This window comes from Dunckerocampus dactyliophorus, chromosome 6 (assembly GCF_027744805.1).
Source record: "Dunckerocampus dactyliophorus isolate RoL2022-P2 chromosome 6, RoL_Ddac_1.1, whole genome shotgun sequence".
NCBI lineage: Eukaryota > Metazoa > Chordata > Actinopteri > Syngnathiformes > Syngnathidae > Dunckerocampus > Dunckerocampus dactyliophorus.
In genome coordinates this window covers 29,384,623-29,412,277 of record NC_072824.1, presented here as the reverse complement: position 1 = coordinate 29,412,277, position 27,655 = coordinate 29,384,623, and the positions used below count along the sequence as shown (strand labels likewise).

General features: G+C 41.1%; 2 protein-coding genes across 13 annotated transcripts in view; one reads left to right on the top strand and one right to left on the bottom strand.

Moving 5' to 3' along the window:
- Window positions 1-202: 202 nt before the first annotated feature.
- On the bottom strand, window positions 203-21,325 carry sh2d3a (SH2 domain containing 3A). Of its 5 annotated transcripts, none has more exons than XM_054779267.1 (19): window positions 21,173-21,325; window positions 20,936-21,027; window positions 20,731-20,848; window positions 17,326-17,384; window positions 17,082-17,239; window positions 11,211-11,250; window positions 11,025-11,141; window positions 10,805-10,948; window positions 6,930-7,198; window positions 6,766-6,851; window positions 6,453-6,572; window positions 6,231-6,385; window positions 5,979-6,143; window positions 4,354-4,515; window positions 3,280-3,395; window positions 1,381-1,552; window positions 1,197-1,308; window positions 740-925; window positions 203-656 (listed from the first exon to the last, which is right to left on the bottom strand). In XM_054779267.1, exons 2-19 carry the CDS (start codon window positions 21,023-21,025, stop codon window positions 463-465), a joined length of 2,463 nt encoding a protein of 820 aa, XP_054635242.1. In that variant the 5' UTR covers window positions 21,026-21,027; window positions 21,173-21,325; the 3' UTR covers window positions 203-462. The 5 variants fall into 5 exon arrangements, 4 of the variants coding, with proteins under 4 accessions (XP_054635242.1, XP_054635243.1, XP_054635244.1 ...); XM_054779268.1 differs by having other exon boundaries at window positions 203-653; XR_008570689.1 differs by lacking the exon at window positions 203-656 and having other exon boundaries at window positions 814-925; window positions 1,058-1,308.
- Window positions 14,160-27,655, top strand: part of LOC129182771 (proto-oncogene vav-like) — a 29,125-nt gene continuing 15,629 nt past the window's right edge. For 2 of the 8 annotated variants that reach the window (XM_054779257.1, XM_054779258.1), the window contains exons 1-4: window positions 14,162-14,794; window positions 17,103-17,246; window positions 17,329-24,182; window positions 24,854-24,970. In XM_054779257.1, coding sequence (XP_054635232.1) covers window positions 23,991-24,182; window positions 24,854-24,970 — 309 coding nt within the window. In that variant the 5' untranslated portion in view covers window positions 14,162-14,794; window positions 17,103-17,246; window positions 17,329-23,990. Of the gene's footprint in view, window positions 14,795-17,102; window positions 17,247-17,328; window positions 24,183-24,853; window positions 24,971-27,655 lie in introns of all 8 variants that reach the window. The other 6 variants (XM_054779262.1, XM_054779255.1, XM_054779260.1 and 3 more) reach the window with 6 other exon arrangements.

The following is a 27,655-nucleotide window of genomic DNA, read 5'->3' as shown; positions in this document are numbered from 1 at the left end:
GGTTTTCTTTGCACAGGCGCGTTGCGACAACCGACTTGAATGAATTGATTGCTCTCGCGATACCCGGTGCTTGTCTCTGCAATCAATTCATCCAAGCTTTTATGTCAAACCGGATATCTGGTCACCTGGGTTTATCGTTCCCAACCCTATTGTACAATGAAATATCAAGTGTGAAAGGACTCCTCGTGGAAAAAGAGTGTTTATGAGAAGTTCTCGTGGTCGTCAACGTACGTCTATCTTCTATACCTTCTCATTAGGGTGAGCTGAGAGGCGGGGCACACATGGAAGGGGGAATTTTACTCAGGAACAAAATTATTTAAGAGGAATGCAAAAGAAAAATAAAGATTTAATACAGTGTTGTTCATATTTACAGACATGAATTAAAAAAACAACATTTTTGTGAAGTTGTCCATGAACTGCAGTGATGTCAGCATAATTTAAGGTGGCCGTCATGTTTTTTGATCAGGAAAGTTGTCCAGGCTGCATGGGGCTGATCTCAACAGGTTCCAGTTTGTCAGAGAGCACGCAAAGAATCTTGTCAAACTTCTCGTAGCGCTCCTTCCTGTCGGCCTCCGCCCCCGACCGACCCCAGAAGAGGCGCAGGGCGAACTCTGTGCGGAACGCCTCCAGCATCTCGGGGATCGGCGTCCAGCCTGCTGGCAGAGGAGAAGCGCGAGGAGCAGGTGAGCGCCCCTTTTAATGTTTTGTCGCTGTGTCGGGCAGCTTGTGCGGCGCGTACCTGTGAGCAGAGCGCGTGCGTGCCGCTGGTGGTCAGGGGCGTGCAGCGCGGCGCAGCGCGCCGTCTGGAGGACGTCGTAGAGGAGCTCGCAGCCTCTTTCGCTGTTTTCCACGGGGTCGTCGCCCTCCATCAGCATCAGCAAAGGAACCAGGTGAGGTACGGCCACGGGACCGCCAACCGCCGAATCTGAGCAAAGACAAATGCGCGTCAACAGGGGAAAAGCGGTGATGTCCGGAGATGCAAGTGAAATTTTGAATTCCCAAAATGAGGGAAATTCTCCAAAGTATTGTAAATGTTTGACGGGCTCGGGATCCTCACCAAAATGTACTAAGTCCCTAAGCTCCTTGTGCTGCCCTCTAGTGGTAACAGCTTGGAAGGCCACACAGTCAACAACAACTTTTTTCTTCTTGGTTGTCTTCTTCCCATTCTTTCAAAACTGGAATATGTTTGCGCTCACCGTCCCCCTCGTTGAGAGAGTTCATGAAGGGCTTGAGGGTCTTCTCAAACAAGACGGCGCTCTCCGTGTGGTTCCTCCTCAACGCTCGCCACGTCATCTCCAGTCGCAGCACCTACACACACACAAACCTGACCACCGTGTTGATGTTGAATTAGAAGGTCGACTTTTGGGACCGTGAGCCCACCTGAGGCATCTCCAGGGCCTTCATGAAGGCTGAGAAGGAGTAGAGGTCGTGGGCGTGGTCTTTCAGAGCCTGCGCGAGCAGGATGAACTTGTGTAACACGGTCGCCCTCTGGCTCACCGTGCCGGTGCAGCCCAGGATGTCCACGGCCACGCCCAGCGCGATGAGATGATGCCTGACACGTTCAGCGAGCACGTTAGTTAGCACACTGCAGCCTGAGACGTGGCGCTACAATACAACTGCAGCAAAACCCTCCCCGCTTTGCACTTCCAATTTCGCTGCTTCACTCTATCACGCTTTTTCCAAAATATATTCCTGAATAAATCATACCTGTGGTGGTTGAATACGGCCTATTATTAGTCAATAAACACGCATATGTGGTTTTTTGCCCAAATAAAGCATGTTCAAGCGTAAAAATGGCTAAATGACATAAAATAGACTCTTTGAAAGAGGTTGTGATGTTATGGAGTATTCTACACTGGTCACGAACACGGGCTACTCTTAAGTCCGTAACCCATGCTAAGCTAAAACTCAACTCTGAAACCCCTCGATGTCACTTCCTGTCCATGCCATGGGAACACATTTACAGCAACACACACGAGCAAGAGCCTTATTTATGTCTTATGTCTCATTTTCTCTTATGATGTCTACTATATTGGGTAATAGGAGTATAAAGGTGACTATAGGGGTGTTATATCATCTCTAGAGGGCTCTAATAATGTTTAAAAGCATATTTATTTAAGGTGGTAAACAGGTTTTCTATGTCTTGTATGTCTTATTTTCTCTTGTTATGTCTACTATATTGGGTAGTAGGAGTGTGAAGGTGACTATAGGGGTGTTATTTCAGGTCTAGAGGGCTCTAATATTAAAAAGTGTATTTAGAAGGATTTCTATTCTCTAACTACCAAAATATTCCATTTATAAATAAGGAATGCTACTTCGCAGAAATTTATTTATCACTGTCAGGTCTGAAACCAATTAACCGCCACAAACAAGGAATTAGTGGATATGTTGTAGTTTATTTAATTTAATTCTTTTGAATTTCTTTTGACTCAGTTTCTTTGCACAGTAATTCCTCATTTATTTTGTTCCTTATTTAAATAATATTATATATATTATATTCATCCAATATTTTGGTAGTTAGAGCATAGAAAAGTTGTTTACCACTTTCTAAATACACTCCTTAACATTATTAGAGCCCTGTAGACATGAAATAACACCCCTATAGTCACCTTTACACTGCTATTAACCAATATAGTGGGCATAATAAGAGAAAATAAGACATAGAAAACCTGTTTACCACCTTCTAAATATGTTTTTTAAACATAATTAGAGCCCTCAAGACATGACCTAACACCCCTATAGTCACCTTTACATTCCTACTACCCAATATATTAGACTTAAATAAGACATAATATACACTCACTAGTTAGCGTTAGAAGAGTTCCTGGTTCTTTTTTTATACTTCCTGTTCTGTACAGTACTTCCTGCGGTGGCTATTTTCTCATCAATGTAACTACTGACACCTAGTGACCAGCGTTCAGGCAGAGATTATGTGAAATTTGCTTAAGTATGCTTTTTTTTTTTTTTTTTTTAAACCACAAAACAGCGTTATTTATTAATTCATGAAAGCAACATTGTCAGGGTGGGGTCTGGAACCAATTAACCGCCATGGACGAGGGATTACTTTTTTTCAGCGTTTTGTGGGATGGGAGAATCTTTTTGAATGTTCTGCACTCCTGTTTCCACGCCAGTGTTCTTTGGGCAGAGTAATGCTGCCTGGTAAAATTAAGGTAATTTGGGTGAGACGGGATCACCAGCGCCTCTGCTGACTGCCGCCAAGCGGTGCACCCCATGCCTCGATGAGGCCAAGATTGGTCAAACTCCAGCTCCGGCGCGTACCTCTCCAGCAGGTCTTGGCGCAACTGGTGCCCGTGAGGCAGGGTGACGAGCTCCAGGCCCGATCCCACTCCCATCATCCTCTTCTGCTCCTCCGTCACTCCCACGATGCGTGCCACCTTCAGGAAGCCAACACAACGCAACCATCAATTCACTTCTAACAATGATGACAGCAAGCGCTCCACATACGCTCGTCACCCGGTCGACAAAGCAAATAACCACCATGTCAACAAACATGAGCACTAACAGCTGTGGCTGTAGGCAACCTGCTGGTGTGCTTTTTGGTTTTACAGCCTCTCTCCAATTATTGGCTGCTTCTGCTTAACGCGTAGGGCACCGGTGTCCATTTGAGGCCCGCGCCTGATTTTATTTAATTTTTTGGCCCGTTGCACAAGAACATGTAAACAGCAACAACAATGGAAAAATCAGCAGTAATTTTACAAAAATAACGTCAACATTTTAAGAGAAAAAAGTTGTAATCTAACGAGAAAAAGTCGGAATTTTACAAGAATAACGCTGTAATGTTATGAGGGAAAATAATGTCATTTTAGTAGCAGAATGTTAAAATAATAAAGAAAAACAACATCGTCTTTCTATGAAAGACAAAAAAACTGAAGCTGTCATTTTCAGAAAATTAAGTTGCGGAAAAAATTCTCATGTTACGGAAAAAAAAGTCAAAATATTATGGGAAAAGGGTTTTTAAGAAAAAAGTTGAAATAGTTGGAAAATTAAAAAAAAAACACATCAGAAATGGAAAAAGCAGCTGTCATTTTATGAGAATAAAGTCAAAATATTAAGGGAAAAAAGTTGCAGTTTTACGAGCATAAACTTGAAATATGAGTAAAAGTAATCATTTAGTAGTCATTTTCGTAGCATAGAGTTGAAATATTAAAGAAAATAGACGTTTCTCTTTAGTTGTAATATTATGAGAAACAAATAAAAATTCACTCATATGACAAACTTGAGATGTGCTGCTTTACAAAATATCAAAGTGTTCATTTTTCACTATGTGGCTTCGGGTAAGTAAACGCCTCGGCTGTATTTCCAGTATTTCTGGTGTCATTAAGGTGCGTTAACCTGGCAGTCCACACTGAGCATGTGCAGGGCGGTGGTTTTGGGCTCTGAGCGGTTGAAGAGTTCTTTCAGCGCCAGCAGGACGCTGGGATCCAGCGGCCGGTTGTTGTCCGGCAACAGCAGCGACTCAAAGCGGTCCAACTGGAAGCACGAGCTGGTCTCTATCTGTGATGATGGTAGGAGAGAGAGAGGATTGGCGCCAGGGGGGTCTTAGAATAGTCGACTCGTCCACCATTTGAATCGCGGTCGGAATCATATAAAAATATCATGTGATGAAGATTTGATCATTGTGACTACATGGCTGCTGCTGAGCATACGTTTTCACAAACTTGTTAAGGGAGAAAAAAAATCCAAACCTACATGGCCCTGTGTGAAAACGTGATTGCCCCCCCCCCGTTAAAACATAACTGAGATTGAGCTCTATCAGTGTGGAAAAGGTTAAAGCCATTATCCCGAACTTTCCCAGGAGTGGCCAGACAATTAAAAAAAAAAAAGGACACGAGCGCAGCTACGACTCATCCGAGAGGTCACAAAAGACCCCACAACAACATCCAAAGAAGTGCAGGCCTCACTTGCCTCAGTTTCGGTCAGTGTTCATGACTCCACCATAAGAAAGACACTGGGCAAAAACGGCCTGCATGGCAGAGTTCTAAGACCAATTTTGCCAGAAAACATCTTGATGATCCCCAAGACCTTTGCAAAAATACTCTGTGGTCTGACGAGACTAAAGTTGAGCTTTTTGGAAGGTGTGTGTCTCAATACATCTGGCCACATTTCAGAAAAAGGACATCATACCAACAGTAAAATGTGGTGGTGGTGGTGTGATGGTATTAGGCTGTTTTGCTGCGTCAGGACGTGGAAGACTTGCTGTGATCAATGGAAACATGAATTCTGCTGAAGGAAAATGTCCGGCCATCTGTTGGTGACCTCAAGCTGAAACCAACTTGGGTTCTGCAACATGACAATGATCCAAAACACACCAGCAAGTCCACCTCTGAATGGCTGAAGACTTTGGAGTGGCCTAGTCAACGTCCTGACCTGAATCCTATTGAGATGCTGTGGCATGACCTTAAAAAGGCGCTTCATGCTGGAAAACCCTCCAATGTGGCTGAATGACAACAATTCTGCAAAGATGAGTGGGCCAAAATTCCTGCCCAGCGCTGTAAGAGACTCATTGCAAGTTATCACAAACGCTTGATTGCAGCTGTTGCTGCTAACGGGGGCCCAACCAGTTATTAGGTTTCGGGGGCAATCACTTTTTCACACAGGACCATGTAGCTTTTTTCCTCCCTTTTTAATAATAAAAAGTTTCATTAAAACAGCATTTTATGTTCAGTTGTGTTGTCATTGGCTAATATTTCAATTTGTTTGTTGATCTGAAACATTTAAGTGTGACAAACATGCAATAGAATAAGAAATCAGGAAGGGGGCAAACACTTTTGCACACCACCTTGTTACTGTTAGGATACATATAACTTTTAGGATAGACATTACTTTTAGGATACATATTACTTTTAGGACATCTTTAGAAAGTCCATCCATCCATTTTCTATGTCGTCTCTCCTCATTCGGGGTCTTTAGAAAGTCATATTTGAGTAATAGGAGAGGTGAAAGACGTTGCTACAAACCTGTGGCCGTTGAAAGTGGTCTTTGTCATGGAGCAGATGTGAGGTTGCTTCGTTGTTGTCGGCCTCCAGGAATCCAAAGGAGGTCTCGGTGATCCTCGCTCGGCTCTGCCACTTCTCCTCGGCTTTCAGTCGGTCCACGTGACCTTTCCGCTGCGACTGAGGTACCTGAACGTGACCACACCACATTTAAGGACATAAAGACTTTTTTTTCTCTCTTTTTTTTTTTTAATTAATTTTTTAAAATTTTTTTACCTGAACCACCAGCTCGTCGTAGAAAGCAGACGGGTCCTGGTCCTGGTCCGATGGCGGAGGGGGGCCTCTGGGGAAGACGGCAGAGATCCTGAGAGGTTTGGGAGGTGCTCTGGGGTGAAGCTGCCCGTCTGAGCCCCGCAAGGTCACGCCGCCGCCTGCAGGGACGCGGTCTGATGACATCCAATGCATGGCTGCTGTAAATAGAGGTTGCGTGTGGGTTACCTGGATAACAGGCCCGCGTTTGCCGTGGCCTCGGGCTGAGCAGCGGTTCACTCCCAGTGCGGAACACTGGGGAGATGGGGGCGGGGCCTGTGACCTCTGGCTTTGTGATCTGAGGCGCACCTGTATGGTGGGGAGGAGCAACATCATTCCTCACATCATTGCTCACCTGCTCAGCAAAAGTATTGGGACACAGGCAGAGGTTGGACTAGACCGCGTCATCAGGCTAGTGCAAGCTGCTGAAGCCGCACTTTTTCTTCACTTTTCCCATCCTGGATTCGTCCCAATACTTTTGTCAGTCACTGTGTAGAGGTACCAGTTCTCAGGTTGCTGTCGGACTGGGCCGACTGGAGCAAGGGCCTGCAACCGACATTCTCCAGATTGGCGGGGTGACTTCCGCTTCTGCCACACAGGAAATGAAAGGCGTTATTTGGGATTCAGGCGGCGTTCCGACACAACGCACGCCACGCGTCCTCCCACCTCAGCAAAGGATTGACGACCAGGGCGTCGCCCAGGGTGCTGCTGAAGCTCAGACGCTTGCTGCGCTCTGGTTGGGACTTCTTCCCCCCCGCGCCGTCGCTTTTGCTCTCGGCGATGACACGCAGAGGAACCGTCCTGGTCAGCGGGTGGAAAATGACAGCGCCCGAGGCCTGAGAGATGGGCCGACGCCCTCCCACGTAGAAGCGGATGAGAGCGGGCACGTTGTCAAAGCGATCCTCCTCAAACTGGAACAGCTCGCGGGAGTAGCCCTGTCACAATCACATGGCTTGCTATCAAGCACAGTCACATGACTAAAATGTCTATCAAGCAATTAAATACAGTAAACTATTACAATATCAATACGTAAACACAATGCATTACATCAGTGGTATCCAAAGTGGGACCGGGGGACCATTGGCGGCCCACGGCTGTGTTTTTATTGGCCCACGACACATTTTAAAAATATAATTAACAAGACAAAAACTTAAAGAAAAAAACAACAGCAAAAATGGAAAAATCAGCAGTGATTTTACAAGAATAAAGTTAGAATAGTATGAGGGAAAAAAATAACATCATTTTGTGAGCACAAAGTTTTAAAAAAAGTTGTAATATTATGAAAAACAAACTAAAAGTTGTAATTTTTGGAAAAGTAGGTTGCAGAAATAGAATGTTACGAATGTTATTAGTATGTAATATGACGAACAAACAAAATTTTGGGGAACGTATGTTGTGGAAAAAGCTCTAATATTACGGGAATAAAGTCAAAATATGAAGAGGAAAAAAGGCGTATTCTAAAGAGAACAAAAATTATGAGAACTCGTAATATTATGCAGGAAAATGATGTCATGTTAGCATAGAGTTGAAATGTTCAAGAAAAAATACAGGATTTCTAAAATGTTAAATAATTTGACAAACACAATTTGGGGAAAATTTGGTTATAATGTTATGGGAATAAAGTTGAAATATGACCACAAAGATATAATATTGCAATAAAAATATATGAAGATTATGTAAGAAGAAAGTTGACATATTTTGGAAAATAAAAAAAAATTAGTGAAAAAAGAGTGGCGATGTTAAAATGGTATTTCACCTTCACTTTACGCGGGGCATTTGTTTACGATGATTGTATATGTTTTAAGGCTGTAAAACCCCTCACCATACACTTTTCTCAGACTTTTCTCTCGTTTAAACAATCCCAAAAGTTCAGATTGCGTTTGAATTTTAATGATCAACCTACTAGGTTGGACACAAGAAATGATTAAGTGACTGACGTGTATTTCACTCCTCTGACTGTCCTTGTGCCGTTCAGCTGTAGCATTTTTGAATCCTTGTTAAAACATATTTCTCCTGCTGTCGTCCTACTCCTTCAACTGAAGATTCATTTAGCCAGCTAGCTTCTTCTTCTATTGTTTATTGACGGTTAGCAAGCAGCTCACACAGTTTGGGGGTGTATGGCAAACCCAGGCTTTGTGCTCAAGATGCAACTTGACAAAACCTAACATCCGCAATCAGACTTCATTGGTCCCGCGACGGTGGTTATCAATGTACTTTGTCAAGTCCGGTTTTGGGCTTTGTGCTAAGTGCGCGTTCACATGAAAGGGGGCATTTGACGTCATATTATTCTGCTTCCGCTGACAACTGAAGCCATCCCAGCCAGTGTAGTTTACAAAAAATTTGTATGTAATTATTATGAGGAGCTCCCAAAAGATTATGACTGCTAAAAGACACTGTCGCCGCCGAAAGAGCGAGGGAGGACTGCTGACAGAATAATGCTGAGCATGCAATGGGCAAGTTAACACTGATTTAGAATACTAACTACAAGTATAACTTACTGGCCTTTTCAATTATCAACGCTCAACATTGCACAACTTTGACATTTTTAACACTTATCCATTTAAAAAAATAAATAAATTGGAGGAAAAACGTATTTTTTTTACATCTTTGCAGTACGTCTTCTTGTTGTATGTCGTTGTGACCACTAGATGGCAGTGTTGACGTGAGTACGCACACAAGGACGAATGCTAATGTTGGCCTAATTATTAATATTTCATACTGCATTTTAGTCCTGGTGCTCGTGTGAGCTTATGTAGCGTATTCCCTCGTATGAACATCTGTCTTGCTTATAGATGGATAACATCATCAGGGAATGCTCTTTTTTTCTATTTTTTTTTTCTCCATGTCCCCTCGGGAACCTCGTAGGTTCTCAATAAATGGTGACGCCATCTCCGAATGAGTTAACAGTCAAACAGTGGCACTTTCATAGCCCATTTTAAGCTGAAAGCCTGGACGCAACCCGGTCGGGACCAGGTTATGAATTTAGCCTAAGTTACAATGGTGATAGAGCTGCTTTAGAAGAGAGCTACCGTCGCTGAACACACACAAGTCTGGCTAACCCGCTAAACTCACTTTGCTGTATACCGCCTTAGGGAGTTTGCTAGTGACCATTGACCACAACAGGAAACGGCACAAAGGAGATTGATTGATTGACAATGGTCTACAGCCAATCAGGATGCAGAACACAAAGGGGCGGGTTCTCCCTTAGCCAATAAGGACTGTTGTGGCGCTATATTGTGTACTGTGGGTTCCTAACATGCAGGTACAAGCACGTAAACGTAAACACAGACCAGGTGGCGCTGCACACGTCTTCAACTCTCACATGAGTATACAACACCCTCTACTGATAGCAGTAGTAAATACAATAACAGACACATACAGCAGAGCAGGGATGGATCGTCCCAATACACCACAAGAACGGGGAACACAATGCACGTTCATATGCTGTTAAAAAAATATGCAAAATTGCACTTAAAAATCTGCGAAAGATGAACCGCGATGTAGCGAGGGAACACTAAAGTATGTGACAGAAACCTGAAATTAATTTGATGCATGTTTTGGAGTAACACAAATACATAGGAAATATATTGTTCAATAAATATGCTCATTCAACAACAACATACTGTACAAATACAGTAGTGTTTGGAGGACAAGACATGTAATATAATGACAACAACTGACACTTGAAAAAGTTAGTACGTACCCAATGAACGTGATGTCCACTTCCCCATGGGTCAAAAACGAGCTCCAAACTAACCGCTTTGCTTGTTTGCTTTAGAAACAAAATGTCACCTTGCTACAAAGTCACATTCGGAGCCCGAAGACGATTGACAAGCTAAGTGGATAATTCCAGCTAGGCAAGGTGTGCAAAGAACGATGCAAGGAAAGTGGAAGAGCAATAGGTTTGCCAAGGGGGTGAGCAAACAGGCTGGCATGGATCGGTGTAGTCTGTGTGAAGCTGCCAAACTGAAACCATTGGAGGTTTTACAGGCTCGTGTTGATTCTCACGGCAATGCGGGACAAAGAGCGTTCCTTGTGGTGTTGGCAACCCTACGTGACACATGTCATGTCTGTGTTGACATGACATGAATTGTCATGTCGCCGCTGCACGGCCATCGGTTTTTGTGATTGCCATTTATCAGCAGGTGCCCATCACGTGTTTTTTTTACGGAAATCAGCCGATACTAATCGGTGGCTGGTCCATCGGAGCATCCCTCGTCTTAGCATATCTTTACAAAATATGAAAGTGGCAAAGTTGCATCCTTTCAGCCCTCGTGTGGAAAAAGTTTGGACAGCCCTGAATGACGGAATTGTCCATTAATTAGTTGTTAAAACAGAACATAAAGTAAATAAAAAACTTACTTTATTTATGTTTATGTATTGATTTGAGTATTTAAGAAATTAATAGATGCAAAATGGGTCATGAAATCAATAAAAAAGGCTTTGTATTAGAAATGATAATGCATTTATTGATTGATGAACTGATTGTGTGTGATCCTCCTTCCCAAACATAAAGAAGAAACGTACAGTACATCACGCACCTTTTTGGGTCGCAGGACCACGCGTATGATCTTAAAGTGCATGGGCTCGTTCCTCCAAAAACAGCTGAGGACGTAGTCACCGGGCGACGAGCTGGAGTCTCGGACCAGGAAGTCTCCATCCCTTTCAAACAGAGCCTCGGCAGCCTGGACAAGCACACGGTGCTCGTCATGATCACGACTTTTCGGCTCCCAAACGTTACATCCTGTTTGCATCCGGCACCTCTCGGGCCAGGGGTCCGTGGTACCAGGCGTGGCTCCTGGGGTCCTCGGTGCTGAGCTTCAGCTCCTCTTCCAGCTCCTTCTTCAGGACGTCCATCTCCTTGCGAGCGCCAAACAGCTACACGGCAGACAAGCATGCATGAAAGCTTGATTTGGACAAAAGGTGGCTTGCTTGTTGACCTTTTACCTTCAGCTGGCTCAGGTATGCAGCGACACTCCTCCTCTTGCTGGAAAACACAAGACTGACAGCTCATTGGGAACACAGTATTACCATTTTGGACAAATACTCAAGATCTTTATGACTAAATCAACAAATTCAGCATTGATTCAAGCCAGGGGTGTCCAAATCTTTTCCCACATAGTGAAACATGAAAGGATGCAACTTTGCCGTTTTCATATTTTGTAATATGCTAACAAGGAAAAAGTGCATCTCAGCTTTGTCATATAAACTATTATTAATGTCAACTTCACGCTTTGCTCTTTTTTTCACATTTTTACTCACTATACGCTCTTAATTAGGGTTGTCCGATAATATCGGCCCACTGATATTACCGACCCGATATTGGCATAAAAATGTAAAATCTGGATCGGGATTTTTCATTCGTATTTTTCAATCGTTTATAAGTTAGAATGCTTCTTCCTCTTCAATTTCGTATCAGATTTACAGTAGAGTGTTGGACCACCCCGAGTCGTACAACGGCTTTGAATGTTAATTCCAACTTTAAGCCTTTCAAACTCATGGATCGGAGCTTCAGGACAAGATAAAACATATGTAGGCTATAAAATCACTTTAATATCTACCTGCAGATGAAATTTCATTAAATTCTGATGCTGCGAAATATGTCAATTTTACCCCGGAATAACTGTACATGCAATTCGTAGTGTGGCGTGGAAACCAATAGAGCGTGCTGCTGCACAGTGGCGGAGCTACGTGGTGGCCATGGGTGGCTGTGGCCACCCCACTGGCCGTCTAGACATTTCAGGTGTCAACTTATTGCCACCCCGTATGTGAGTAATGGTCTCACCTTGGCCACCCCAGTGAAAAATTTCTGGCTAAGAGTGCAAGGCCGACATAAAAAATATAACAACTTTCGTTTCTTCCCTGGACTTTTTGATGATAAAAAAAAAAGTAAATGTTGTACAATGTTGTTTACAGTGACGTTGAGAAGCTAACTGCTGATGCTGTACCCATTAGCTTCACAACAGATAGAGTATGTGTTAATATCACGACGGATATGATGTTACACATATCGGTATCGGCTGATATCGGTATGGGAAATTGAGAGTCGGACAATATCGGCATATTGGTTACCGGCAAAAGAGCCAATATCGGACATCCCTAGTCTTAATATTTGGAATTTATTCCCATAATATTACAACTTTTTCCACAACTTGATTTTCCAAAAAAACGTTGCTTATTTGTCATATTAAAAATTGTGACTTGTTTTCTTTTTAGAATATGACTTTTTTCTCGGCCACACAGTCAGGAGATCGAGAGTCAGGAGTTTGCCTGTTCTCTCCGAGCGTGCGTGGGTTTTCTCCGGGTACTCCGGTTTACTCCCACATTCCAAAAACATGCATGTGAGGTTCATTGGCGACTCTAAATTGTCCATAGGTATGAATGTGAGTGTGAATGGTTGTTTGTCTATATGTGCCCTGCGATTGGCTGGCGACCAGTCCAGGGTGTGCCCGCCTCACACACGAAGTCAGCTGGGATAGGCTCCAGCATACCCCCGCGACCCCAGTTAGGATAAGCGGCATAGAAAAAGGATGGATGGATGAATGGACTTATTTCTGTTAATATTTTGACTTCATTCCTGTGACATTCTAACATTTTCCGCAAACCACTTTTTCCAAAAATTATAACTTCATTCATTGTTTGGTTTGTTTTTCATAATCTTATGACTTAAAAAAACATGTTTTTATGCTGCACTAAAATGTCACAGGTTCTTTCTTGACTGTCTTCAAAGTAACAAAATAATGGTGCTTTTTGTTGTTGTTGTTGTTGTTGTTGTGGTAGAAAAATGACCAAATCCATCCCCCTCATGTGTCCAAAGCAGGAACATCCACAGCAGACAAACGGCCTCCCTTTTCCCTTCCTTCCTTCCTCCCGTTCCCGCCTGTGGAAGCACAAGGCTGGCAGATGCATGCGAGGCTTTGTGAACAAAACAGCTCGCAGCTATCCAGCCAGCCAGCTATCATGAAGTGGAAACCCATGTGCGAACGCAACGTAGAACACATCATGTGGCAAGGGAGTGCCGGAGGGCTGAGCGGCCGTAAACTTGGATGTGGCATTTTGGCTGCCTCTGTGCAGCACGTGCACAGCTACATCCCACAAGACGTAAAAAGGTGTACAAATAACTTCTAAAAGAAGCGTGGAGTCCATTTTATGGCCTTTTCATGGATTATGTCTTTTCACTTTTACCGCTACATCAGTGCCATTTTTGTATGATGGATCCTTTGTCAGAGACCTCCGTAGTGTCACACCGGTTGCTTGGAGCGTGTGTCCGAATACAGTGCACCTTGCTGGGCCACAGCAGGTGGCTCCCTCCACTCTATGCTCTGGCTCTCCTGATAGTAGTGATGTGATAGTAGCAACGTCATAATATTTGATTAGGACAAATCAGCAGGTACAGTTGGTCAAATCCTAATTTGTTCCAGTCCTTCTTACCTCCAGGTGACATCTACATTTTTTAAAAAGTAGATATAAAAAAAGGTTTGAAAAAAATCGGTTTGAAAAAAAAAAGATATCATGCATCTCTCATATAAACAAATAATTATCTTAACAAATAATATCTTGATCAAGAGTAATAAATTATAATACCTCATTCTGAGCCTCGTCTGTTGTCATGACAACAAAAGACGGACAGGAATAGACTGGAGTTAACGTTTAGCATTTCCCAGAGCCCCAGCAACTTTAGCTATACGCCCCTGTTTGCAGTGTAGCAGTCCTTTCAAGTGTTTGATGCATTTCAGCGTTAAGAGCGTAGAAAAAGTGTGATTCTTGCGGTTGAGCTGAAATTGTGAAAATCTGGCTGTAGGGCGTTGGTCCAGTACACCTGAAACACCTGCACACGAGGGGGAAAAAAGTCTGTCTAGCAACACCTATCTGCAGGAAGCCTGACTAGAATATGCGTTTATTGTCATTGTACTGTTTGAGCTACAAGAAATGTAAACTATATGTCTGAAAGTACTCTCTTGTTTCCTTAGTGCAGAGCAACATTGATTTGGGAGACAAATTGTGTAATAGTTTGGGGAAAAAAGAGGAGGACATCCAGGGGGCGGTACTTCCTGGTTCTAAAGTGGTCAATAACGCGTTTTAAATGCTGGAATGTCATGCTTTGCGAATATAAAAGTTACATACAAACATTATTTATACTCACATTGTCACATCAGTCAACAGCAAAGTTTTTAACATCTCGCGTGAACTTGCGAGGTTTGACACAACTAAGAAAATAGGACGCAATGGCGAACTTCTTCTTACCTGACTGACAGTCCTGTTCACTGCTCCTTCGTTCCGGTCATGTTGACTGTCTGTGGTCCAAAAAGGGAACACCAAGACGAACCTTCGACCCGTCCCAGTCCCTCCCTCCCAGCTAGCCGCCCTTTCCCCTCCCTCCTCTCTCTCTCTTCGCCCTCCTCCTCCTTCCCGGCGTGTTCTCACAGGCCTTCGCGGCTACCCCGCCCCGGGCCCCGGTAGCCTGAAGCCGCTATCTGGACACATTCCTCGGATACCGACACAAGCCGAGCCGCCTCATCACCTGTCATCAGGTAGGCCGCCGCCTGCCGACTAAACCTACCTTTACATGTCATAATGACGAACTGTTAAATGAGAAGTAAAACTATTTCAGAAAATGTCATCAACATTTTTGTCGATAGTCAACTTTAATTTGAGGACTAGTTTACAGAGTGACTCATTAATATTTAATTTAGCCCTGACATGATGTGTGTGGGCCAATCAGAGTCGAGAAATGCGGAAGTAAGTGGCGTGTTATGTTTTATGAGATTTCCCAGCATGCAACGCCGCTTCACCAGCACAGATGTGCCCAAACTTGACAGCCTCGTTTATTTTAGTAACTCTCTGTCAGTCAGTTTGTATAATAATATGACAGAAGGGCAGTCATGTTGGGGTTAAAGTGTAGTTTATTATGTTAGAGGGAATTTAATGTTCCACTAGTGGGCATGAGCTTAATGCTAATGCGGCATGCTATAGTATGCTAGCTAGAACAAATGGGCTTTCTGTAGTCGAGGTTCACCAAAGGCCATTGCTGCATTTTTTGCCAGCTTAATACTTTATTTTAGAAAGAGACAGCAAAAGCAAATATTTCTGTTGAAATGTTTTTCTTTATACAGTATGCGTTTTCATTAGCTCTGCCAACAACTTTACATCTGCCAAGTGGCGACATGCCGATCTATACTGAAATATCGATACTTACGATACTAGCTCTTTACGCTCCAAAATTGATACTCAAATCAAAATATCGATACTTTTAATACTTCAGTCACTTGAGGGTAATGTTTGTCTGTTGAAACGATGACCAATTGCAAACGGAGTCGTGTGTGAGTTGGGAATAAAGTTTTCATTCTTATCGTAGTTCATAACTCATTCAATACCGAAGACGTAGTTATACGTTTTTATGAACCCAAACGCCCGATTCCAACTACGTATTTAAATTTTTGGGGTTTTTTTGCGCAAAAGCAAAAAAGAGGTGATGACGCAACTCTCCACTAATGGATTTCACATCAGAGCAATTTTAAGCCATAAAAACGGCCACAAGGTGGCAGAAGTGCCTTTGATAAGAGCTCAGCAGAGATCATGTGAATAGAAAACTCACACATGACAGAAAGGAGGAAGTGAGAGAGCGTGGAGAAGTGTAGCGTTCAGAAGGTTACGCATTGTAGAGAAATTGTAACACATGCGCGCGTGCACGTTCGGTTCCAAACGTGAAAACTGTAAAGAGTTCATGGTGTCATATTTGTAAGTAAATTGTTATTTTGATGTAAAACAACCCCTTTTGTGTTGTTTATGTTGGTATAGTTGATTAGATATTTGAGCTGTCACAAAAGCAAAAAAGTTATGCTTGAAATGTGTCTTTTCACAAAAAAGCAGGTTTTCTCCCTTCTGTAGTCGGCAACTGTAGCCGGCCAATCAAGAAAGAAGGGCAATGATCTTAATAATAATAGTATTTTAGTTTTATGGTATTATTTAACTTTTAAAAAATTGTTATTGTTTAAAATGCCCTTTTCACACATTTCATATGATTTTTGTGCTGTGTTTTTTCTGTTGTATTTTTGCTTGGCTACAAGTATATTGTAAATCACCTGCTACCTCAATATACTGCAGGGATTGAAGTAAATCAGTAAATTAATTAAATTAGTAATATATAATTCAATGTCTTCTATTCTTTAGCTACGATAGAAAATGTAGTGCTTTTTAAAATTTACCACTCACTTTAGGTGAATTTGTACGGAATATCGGATCGGTATGGCTGACAACCAGCCTGAATTTTACTCCCCATGGAATCGGAAATGACATCAGTTGTGTCACACGTCACTGATAGCTGTGTGTTGGTTGGTTCATCAGAGTAAAACATGCTGGGTAAAATGACGGTGTACTCTTAGTTTGTTAACCGAGGGCCGCAAACATTTGCAGAGGAGTGAATCGTGTTTTTTAGGAAGACGATCTGGATGAAAGGTGCCGATTGAGGAATTTGATATCACGTTTTACCGTGAAAGTCGGCCTGCGTTACAGTCAGGTGAGGCGGTGACTCACCTGATCCAGCAGGTGGAGCTACGTTGAAAAAAAGCTTACTGTGCAACTGTCTTATGTGAAACTTAAAAAAAAAAAAAGGAAACCTGAGAGTAGTAGATTGTTAACATTGAAACGCCTCGTTTTTCCCCCTAAATAGCATGGACGTACACAAACAACCAGAAGGCCTTCATCTGTCACGGAGTGATTTTTATCATTTGACTTCACAAATACTGACATGGATTTTACGAGCTCGCTGTTAATCATTAAGCGTAGTGGAAAAACTGCCACAGGTGTGTTTGTGTTTACCTGCGCTTGCTCTCCTGACAGCCGTCCAGCACACCGGAGGCGTGGTCCTCATCCAGGGGGCGGAGCTGCGAGCAGGATGCGGAGAGGCGGTGCTTTTTGTCAGCACGATGGAGGCGGGGCAGGACGCTTTGGCGAAACAGATCCTTTCTTGGCTTCACCTATCAGGTAGTGGTCTTTTTTTTTTTTTTTTTTGCACCAGTATCCGTCTTTGTAAGGGCGTGTTTTGGGCGGTTTGTGGTCTTACCAGGTCCATCGAGGATCCCAGAGAGTACTTCCGGCTCACCCTGCGCTCCATTTGCAAACCTGAGAGGACAGCGGGAATGTTAATTGTATGAAAAGCCGTTTCGCTGCTCTGATTTAAATGTGAACACAGTAGAACGTCAAAGGTCAAACTACAGTGGTTCCTTGGTTAATGTCATTAAGCTGTTCCAGAAGGTCCAACTCAAACCAAAACGGACTCTAACCAAAGCAAATTTTCCCATAGAAAATAATGTCAATCCGTTCCAGGCATCAAAAAATGTTAACATAAAACACATTTTGTAGACAGTAATTGTAGTTTTACATGCAGAAAATGAAGCAAAAATAATGAGAAACATTTAACAACATGTCTACCTAGTTTTGTTGGCTTTATTTTTTCATTCTAAAAATATAATTTAACAAGGAAACTAAATGGAAAAAAGAAAAAATCAGCATTAATTTTACAACAATAAAGTCAAAATATTGAGGGAAAAAAGTTGTAATCTAACGAGAACATTAAAAAAATCATATATTTAGAAATAAACAAAATAACAAATAACATTGCTGAAGAATTTATAATGTTATGAGAATAAAGTCAAAACATGATGGAAATTAAGTCATGATTATGAGAAGAAAATTTACATATTAAGATTCTGATGAGAAAAAAAGTCACAATTTTACAAGAATAAAGTCATAATATTATGAGGAAAAATAACAAAGTATAAAGTTGAAGTATTAAAAGAAAAGAGACATTTCGGTGCTAATATTAGAAACGAACAAAACAACGAATAAAGTTGACATATTTGGAAAATAAGGTTGCTGAATTTTTTTTTTTTACAAGAATAAAGTCAAAATAATGAGAAAAAAAAAGACAAGAAGAAAGTTGAAATAGTTGAAAATAAAAAAAAACAGCAGAAATGGAAAAAACAGACGTCATTTTACGAGAAAAAAGTTTAAATATTGAAAGAAAAAAAAGCCATATTCTAACCAGAAAAAAAATGCAAAAGAACAAACTCTTAATATTAGGAAGAAAAATAAGGTCATTATAGGTGCATAAATTTGGAATATTAAAGAATATGCTATTTTTTGTATTATGAGAAAAAAACAGAACAAAATTAAGTTGTTAATTTTGGAAAATTAGGGAACAAAATCCCGCACAAAACCATCAATGAACAAAATAAGACAAAATAAACATTATGCTGCTGCAACTACAATTTTCAAAAATGTAAAAAAAAAAATATCAGACTGAATATCAACGTATAACCAATAAACTTGTACCTTGCCGTTTAATATAGAAAATGAAAAGGATGCCTTGTAAGGTGATGTGCCATGTTTACATGCAACGGTAAGTTTCAGTGCTTATGCAGAAATGAGTGTTATGGATGTAAAATGAGACAGACAGAAACACCGAATGTCACCCTCCAAGCGGTTGATAGACTGTTACGTGGGAAGTAGACGTGTATGCATGGACGTGTGTGCACTGCAGCCGATGACGGAGCCACTCCCGTCACATATACCTACCGTCTGAAATGACCACGGTCTTCTCTTTAAGCCGTAAAATTGGGAGGTCTTGCACCCTTGTCTCATTTCTCTTTTCTGCGGTCCATATGTTTGTTACGTTGTGTATTTTGTTCTAAAATGGCGGCAGCAGCCCACAATGCATTGCACAATCACGTGCAAGTATCGCAAGATTTCGTTCAGGACGTGTGGCGTATCCAGAACGATGGCGTAAAGAAACCGAACACTAAGCAAGCAGGCGAATGCAAGCCAGGGCAAAAGTTTAGCAAAAATGTTGGATGTTAACCGAAAAACGCACTAACCGGGACAGACGTTAACCAAGGTACCGCTGTATATCAAAACAACGTTTCCCAGAGGAAATAACGAAAACGACAAAGAATCTGTTCCAGGGTCAAACTGTGGCACTCATAAGTCCTTTATTAACTGCACAGGACCTGTTTGAAGTCACATTTTAGCATTCTTAACTGAGGCGGCCATTTCATTTTCATTGCTTGTGTGATTAATTCATAAATTTTTATTGTCCCAGGCCTAGTTCCCACGAGACATTTTGTTTTCTGAACGAAGAAAACCCTAACCCCTAGCCCCTAACCCTAAGATCTTATGACATGAAATCTTGTGACACACCTAGTTCATAATAATAAAAGAGTCTATGTGCCACAGGACTGCAATCTATGTGTGGTGGCAGGGAGGTAATGTGATCACATTTACAGAAATGGAGTACAAAGACATGAAAAGCAAAACCAATATGTACTTCCTTTTGTTGCTTCTGTCGATTGTTTTTGATTGGGGAGGGACCCACAGCAGCACTCGTGTGGTATGCGCATTGATGTCAGTGTCGCCAAAGGTCTCTTTGCTGAATTTGTGAATCTTTTGAAAAAGAGCATGGAGAGTGGTGGGATTTCTCGCTAAACATAACACTGATCCCTCTTGCTACATTTTCTTCTTCTCTGGCAGACCAGGTGCGTGATAATGTGTTGATGAGTGAGGGCAAACAGGTAGCACCTTATCTATTTGTAGAACTCCACATGTATTGAATGTTTGGGAAACGCACGGAGTCTTACTGCTTTGTGTATCGGGTTATCTTTTATCTTGTAAATTCTGTATAAATGTTGCAAAAGGGACACAAGAATGCTGAGAAAAAGCCAAAACATAGGCAGACTTAATCCTTTGATCCTTTGAGCTCTTGCAAGGGATGCTGACTTCCCGTGTGACATCGTCCGTAATGGTGGTTAAATCCTCAAACTTTTGTGTAACCCAAACCCCTCACCCTAACCTTCTAACACTAACCCTGTAACTCAAACCTGCTAACGTAACCCTCTAACTTGAATTCTAACCCTAACCCTGTAACTCTAACCCTCACCCTAACCTTCTAACTCTAACCCTCTAGCTGTAACCTTCACTCTAACCCCTGACCTTCTAACCCTAACTGTAACCCTCACCCTAACCTTCTAACTCTAACCTTCTAACTCTAACCTTCACCCTAAGCTTCTAACTCTAACCCTCTAACTGTAACCCTCACCCTAACCTTCTAACTCTAACCTTCTAACTCTAACCTTCACCCTAAGCTTCTAACTCTAACCCTCTAACTGTAACCTTCACCCTAACCTTCTAACTCTAACCCTCTAGCTCTAACCCTCACGCTAACCTTCTAACCCTAACCCTCTATCTCTAATTCTAACCCGAATCCTCAAACTCTAACCCTAACCTTCTAACCCCAACCTTAGTTTTGTGTGAGGCATATTTGGTCAAATTCCAAAGAGTATGATGTCATTTTACTTGGCTCCACTGTACTGCAAAAAAGCATTAAAGTGTCACAGTAACCCCTGCAGAGAACTCCTCACATGCAAAACTGCACTTAAAAACAAGGCTTTGCCTGTTTAAGGGTGCACGTTACCTGAGTGAGGGTCCAGTTTCTGCCGGTGCCGTAAAAGCTGACACAGGATGGCTTCTCTGTGTGCGGCATCCTCTATCCCCGCTTCCTTCAGCTCGTTGTCATTCACATTCAGCAAACCCTGGTCGGGATTAAGATGGGGTCAACAACCCTTGTCCTAAACTTGCACGCACACACACACACACACACACACTGGTCATTGACATACCTCCAGTCCATAATATTCCCTCTCCAGGGTCTTGGTGTACTGGGGCAGGCCAATCTGCCTCAGCCACCAAGCGATGGAGCGATTGTTCATGTCTGAGTGGGACAGAAGATGAAAATGGTAGTAAGCATGCTAGCACACGATTCTGTGCACAAAATGAAATCTGTTTTGACCTCTAGCAAGTTTGGCTTAGCAAGCCCCGTTGTTTGCACTGCAAATGCTCCAGAATGTGGCACCTACCTGCGGGCAGGATCCGCCAAAGGAATTCCTGGGATCTCCAATGCCGTTCCCGCTTCCTGGAGATGTTGCACTCTCTCCTGGGTTCCCTACCTAGAAGTTGTCATGTCTCCCATTAAGTCTGTCTGTCAACTTTCTCTTAGCGGCGAAGCCTCAAACCTGCAGGGAAAGCCAATCCGGTGGCGCCGTGGCAGACCATGGCAGCTAATCAGAGCACAGGAATTAGCGTGAGCCCCCGGGAGGTGCAGAAGGGAAGCAGGTCCAGGCAGGATCCCGGCATGTGGTAGAGCGGAGGCCAGGAATACGAGAAGGTGTGTGTGTGAAAATGTGAAGTTGTTGGGCAGCTCTCGACGTGTCCTAGGTGAGACGCGCACGCAGCCGTCATACTTTTATCACAATTAAAAGCCTTCTGTCTGGACACACATCATCATTCATACTGTATATTAGTATGCAAACGTTTTTAATAAGCTTTTTATTTTGTAAAACAGTAAATGACACAAACAGTTGGCAGGATGGCACCAAAATACAAAACAACACTTTGTAGAGGGGCCACAACAGATGTCTTTCAGCTTTGGTGAGTATCTGGATAAAGGTGCATATGCAAAAGTGAGCTTCAGCGCCCTCCCCCCAGAATCCTAATGGCATGGCCCGTCTGTGCATCATCCTCTATGAACCAGGAAGTAGCCTGCTGACTAACAAAGCAACTACTGTATGAACAAGGTTAGCTTAACCAGTTCAGCCTTGGTGGAGCTCTGTGCTGTGCTCGACAGCATTCTATAGTTAATGTACGTGCAGTCTAGCCTTGCTAAAACAACACGTCTAATGGTGACCCAAGACATTTGCATTGCTTTACGTGACATAAAGCAGAGGTCCCCAGCCACCGAGACACAGGAAACTTTCAGGTGCAATGAAAATCACACTCAACATTTTTGTTTGGAAACATGGGCCATACATTTACACCCCACGGGGTCACCAGAGTTAATTTTAAAAGCCGCAAACAGTTTGACTTCACTCAGCTGGGCTCGCCATATCAACGGCTGTGCCCGCGCCTACTCGAATGCATGTGTCAGGAAAAAGGAAGTTGCTCGAAGCCGCCGACAGCGCGAAAGAACACCCACCACGGAAGAGAGGCAAAACGGCAGAGTGTGACAATGAAGTCATGAAAGGACGACAAAGGCGGGCCGACGACTGAAGAACCATCCGAAGGTGAGCTCATTGTGTTCTACTTTCAGGTCTGGATTGATTTCTTTGTGTTGTTTTTCTTATCAGCGTTGGTGAACATTTTCAACACTGACTTTGTATGACACTGACAAAAGTTCTGGGACCACCGACAGGAAGTGAAAGTGGAAGAAAATGGCTAAAAACGATCCAACATAGATACGAAAAGTCATACACTCCTGATCAAAATGTTTAGAGCAGTTGAAAAATGACGAAAACTGTTGGATCTTAAGGAGCTTCTAAGTAGAGTTTCAAAATGCAAAAAGAAGAAATGGGAGTGAGACAAAACAGTAATAGGCTGTTAATCAGTTGATTAAACGTTTGAGACCATAAATTGAAAAAAAAAAAGCCAAAAAGCCAGTTGAAATATAATAAGAAAAGAGACATTTTCTTAAGTCCTAATGTTAGAAACAAGCAAAACAAGTAAGTTGGAATTTTTGGAAAATCAGGTTGCTGAAAAAAAATTCTAATGTTACAAGAAGAAAGTTGAAATAGTTGAACATTTTACAATGAAACAGCAGAAATGGAAAAAAAAGATGTAATTTAATGAGACAAAAAATAAAGAAAAAAACCCGCAAATTTACAACCACAAACTCTTAATATTACAAGGAAAATGAATGTCACTTTAGTAGCATAGATTTGCAATTTTAAAGTATGTGTTTTTTTTAAGTCATAATATTATGAGAAATTGAAAAAAATACAAAATAAAATCATGAAAAAAATCGTCTGAAAAATGGGTTTGGGCATGCTTGATGCTAGTGTTTCCAGGAGGCTAGTGGGAATGTTGCTCCTGGTGGTGAAGATAGCATCACTGTGAGCATCCACTGTCTGGAACTGATGTCTGTTTTTGTAAACTTCCCTTGCAATCCATCCCCAAATGTTCTCCATTGGATTTAGATCAGGGGAAGATGCAGGATGGTCCAAAACAGTGATTCCTCTGGAAGAATTCCTTTGTCAGGCTGTCGAAAAAGCCAATCATTACCACACAGACGAGGGCCTTCAGTCGTGAGGGATGCCCCTTGCAACATCTCCACATAGCCGCTTGCAGTTTGACGCCCCTGCACAACCTGAAGCTCCATTGTTCCATTGAAGGATCATGATGGTGGAAAACATCCCGGGTGGGATCTCCTTGTCATGCCAGTAACGTTGGAGGCCATCAGGGCCGCCGAGGGAGAATAAAACTTTCTTCCACCTTTCAATGTCCCATGTTTGGTGCTTTCCTGCAAATTTCAAACGCTCAATTTTGAAGAGCTTTTTTCTTCTTAAAAGCCTTCTCTGGCAGATGGCATGGTTATTGGACTGCACTTGGCACCAGTAACAACCTTCATTTATTGTTTTTTTTTTTTTTGTTCAATGAGCCTCAGGATGTTTGAAGAAGTTTCAAATGTCTTACTGCGTCCAACCTCAGCAGCAATGGCGTACTGCGAGAGGTCTTGCTTATGCAGCTCAACAATCCCGCCGCCTTCAAAGAGCGAAAGATTTTTTGCCTTTGCCATCAAGAGATCATGACAGTGTGAATACCTGACACTAAATCACATTCAATCCACATTTTTATCGTTGGGCTCCTTGCTGGGCTCCCTGCAGACATATTGTAACAGTAAACATGGGATGTACTCCAGTGAAACCTCGTATGCGTGCATGTTCCAAATTAACTAAAAACAAACAACCAGCATTTCAACCAATACTTGTGTCCATTCAGCAAACAAAGATGGAGCTGTGGCGTCAGTGTGGAAAGTGGCTGATCGAGTGCCGAGTCCTACCCGAAACCCACCGAGTCACATGGGAAGGAGCGCAGGTGAAAGCGTGGCTCATACGTACCCACTCGCATCATTTTCACCGTCAACTCTTGATCTCACTTTTATGACTTTTTATTTCATAAGCACACAAGACTTTTTCCTCATCATTTTCACTCGACTTTATTTCTTAATCTCGACTTTTTACCTCATAATTATGTCTTTTTATCATTTTTACTTTTTAATCTCAGAATTATGATTTTTAATCTTATAGTTTTGAGCTTTTACCACATCATTTTGACTTTTTATATAATAATTACAATTTTTAATCTTAGAATTTTGAGCTTTTACCACATCATTTTGACCATTCATCTTGATTATTTATAATTTAGAGTTTTTATCATGTCATTTTGACTATTTCATAATTATGACTTTTTATCTCATAATTTAGACTTTTTACCTCATAATTTTGAAATTTTAACTTTATCTCGTTAATTATGAGTTTTTTTTTCAGAATTTAGACTTTTTATCTCAAATTTAGACATTTTATCTTATAATTAAGATTTTTTTAACCACATAATTTTGACATTTTATCTCAATTTTCACTTTTTATCTCGTAATTTCGACTGTTTATCACATAATTCTGACTTTCTTATCTCACACTTGCTTATGGATATGCGTTCTTCTAAATATGAAGTGTGTGTGTGGGGGGGTGTGTGTGTGTGTGTTTCAGGTGTGCGAACTGGCTCAGGCGCTGAGAGACGGCGTGCTGCTGTGCCAGTTGCTAAACAACCTGCTGCCTCAGGCCGTCAACCTGAGAGAGATCAACCTGCGCCCCCAGATGTCCCAGGTAACACACACACACCTCCTGTCCTGATCCACCTGGAAAAGAGCACCACTACCTGCTTAGAAAGACGATTAAAGGAGACTCATGTACAGTACAGTATGTACGTGACTGGACATGAAACAGTATAACATACAAAACCAAACTTACTATAATGCGCATTTATTATGCCTCCTTACGAATTGGAAACATGTAAATGTGGACATAAGATGTTCAAAAATGTTCTTGTGTTATAGGATAGGAGGAGGCATATTTGAACATTTCAAAATGGATGTTTTGCTAGTGAGGTGAGGATACTGAAATATCGATAAGTCCGATACCAGCTCTTCGTGCTAAAATGGATTTGCAAATCCAAATATCCGTAGTTTTGGTACTTGTCATGTTTGTATGAAACATTTGTCTGTTGAAACCGTGACCGATCGTAAACGAACCCATGTGTGAATTGCCAATAAAGTTTTCATTCTTATCGTAGGTCTTCATAATTAACCATTCATTATAGTTTGACTTCTTTTCTTTTTTTTATTGTTTAAAATACCATTTTCACGTATTTTATGTGATTGTGTCCTCTGTTTTTTCTGTTGTTGTATATTAGCTTGGCTATATTGTAAATCCCCCTGTTACCTGTACATACTTCAGGGTTTAAAATAAACAAATTATGTTTAATTTATTTATTTAGGTTATTAATTAATTTATTTAAATAATTTTGTTATTTAGTTTTTAGTTGCAAACAAACAGATTAGAAAATTAATTATTAAATTCTTTATTTTTTTAGTCTATGAATTTATTTAAATAATTTAGAACAGATATTTAAATAAATTAATTAATAAAAAATAATGTAATCATTAATCTAAATAATGTTTAACAAATTACTGAAATGAATTATAAAATTATGAATATATTAATTATTTATTAAAATTTAATCTATGTTTTTAAGTAAGTTGTTAAACATCTTACTTAGATTAATTTTGAAATTATTCATGTATTTAGATTATTTGTTAATGTATATTTATTATAAATTATTTAAATTACTTATTAAATAATTAAATAAATGAATAATCCAATAATTAATTTAAATCGTGTTTAAACTAAAGATTATATAGTTATGTATTTAAATAATTTAAACACTTGTTTTAAATACGTTTAAATGTATTAATTTAAATACATTATTTAAATAACTTAATAAATAATATTGATTTAATAAATCAATAATTAAGTGTTTACTTTAAAGAGTATTTAATAATTTAAATACTATAATGTAAATTATTAGAATAAATGAATAAATAATCTAAATAAATGGGTAATTTAATAATTAATGTAAGTTAGACCACAAGACATTTAAATAATGACTTAAATGTCATTATTTATTATTTTATTTATTTATTTATTATTATTATTATTATTATTATTATTATTATTATAAAGCATAGCCTTAAGACCACAAGACATTTAAGTCATTATTTAAATGTCTTGTGGTCTTAAGGCTATGCTTTATGCTTTGTACAATTTACCGGACATATAAGGTGATTTTGCACAAAGTATCGGTATTGGATCGGTATTGCTGATACCAGCCTGAATTTTACTCAGTATCGGGTGGGAAAGGAAGTCAGACTATGTTTGGCTATGAGGCAGCTGAACCATGTGATTTCTTCCAGCCAATAGAGAACGAAAGGCAATGTTATTAATAATAATAATAACAGCAATTTTGTAGTACAGTATGATACAATAACGTAGTGCAGTATGGGGCCGCCCGGTGGTCTAGTGGTTAGCACGTTGGCCAATACAGGAACAGCCTGGAGATCGGGAAGACCTGGGTTCGATTCTCCCCTGGGCATTTCTGTGTGGAGTGTGTGCGCGTGGGTTTTCTCCGGGCACTCCGGCTTCCTCCCACATTCCCAAAAAATGCAGGTGAGGTTAATTGGCGACTCTAAATTGTCCATAAGTATGAATGGTTGTTTGTCTATATGTGCCCTGCGATTGGCTGTACCCCGCCTGTCGCCCGAAGTCAGCTGGGATAGGCTCCCCGCACAGATGAAGCGGTATAGAAAATGGATGAATGGATGGATGCAGTATGATGGAAGAAAACGTTCTTATTCATATTGTTATAAATCTAATGATAAAGATTTAAAAGGTTCCTAAAAATATAATGTAATATCATTATAATATAATATTGTAGTACCAAATTGTAGTATAGTACTTTTTGTATTATTGTAAAGAACTTTCTGGGGTTGCAGGCTAGAATTTTCAAATATTTCAGCAACAATGCTTGTTGCTGAACAATAAGTCGTGTAAAGTAGGTGAAATGTAGCTACACTAACAACACACGTGCTATTGTTCAATGAGGGTAAACTACTCCTGCTTTATGCTGTGGGAATACCATCATCACAGAGTGTGTGTGTGTGTGTGTGTGTGTAACTCTGGGAAATCCTATGTGGCCAACATTGGTTAGGACACTTCCTGCCTCATAACAGACAATCATACTCCGGAATGCAGCCTAACACTCACAGTGACACACACACACACACATAGTGTTGCACAAGTGAAGGATCTTCCAGATGCTGTGAGATACTGTGTGTGTGTGTGTGTGTGTGTGTGTGTGTGTGTGTTCAGGATTGATATTGCCAGCGTGAATAAGTCCATGATGTGTGTCAGTCACAACTCAGCGTTTCCTCTTTTTCTCAAACAACACTTCCC

Coding starts and splice junctions, on each gene's coding strand:
- sh2d3a (XM_054779267.1), bottom strand. CDS start 21,025: ATGAACAATCGCTCCATCGCTTGGTGGCTGAGGCAGATTGGCCTGCCC. Junction 11,251..17,081: donor TGTCAGGAGAGCAAGCGCAG/GTAAACACAAAC, acceptor TGTGTTTTCCAG/CAAGAGGAGGAGTGTCGCTG. Junction 6,573..6,765: donor CGACAGCAACCTGAGAACTG/GTACCTCTACAC, acceptor CCCACCATACAG/GTGCGCCTCAGATCACAAAG.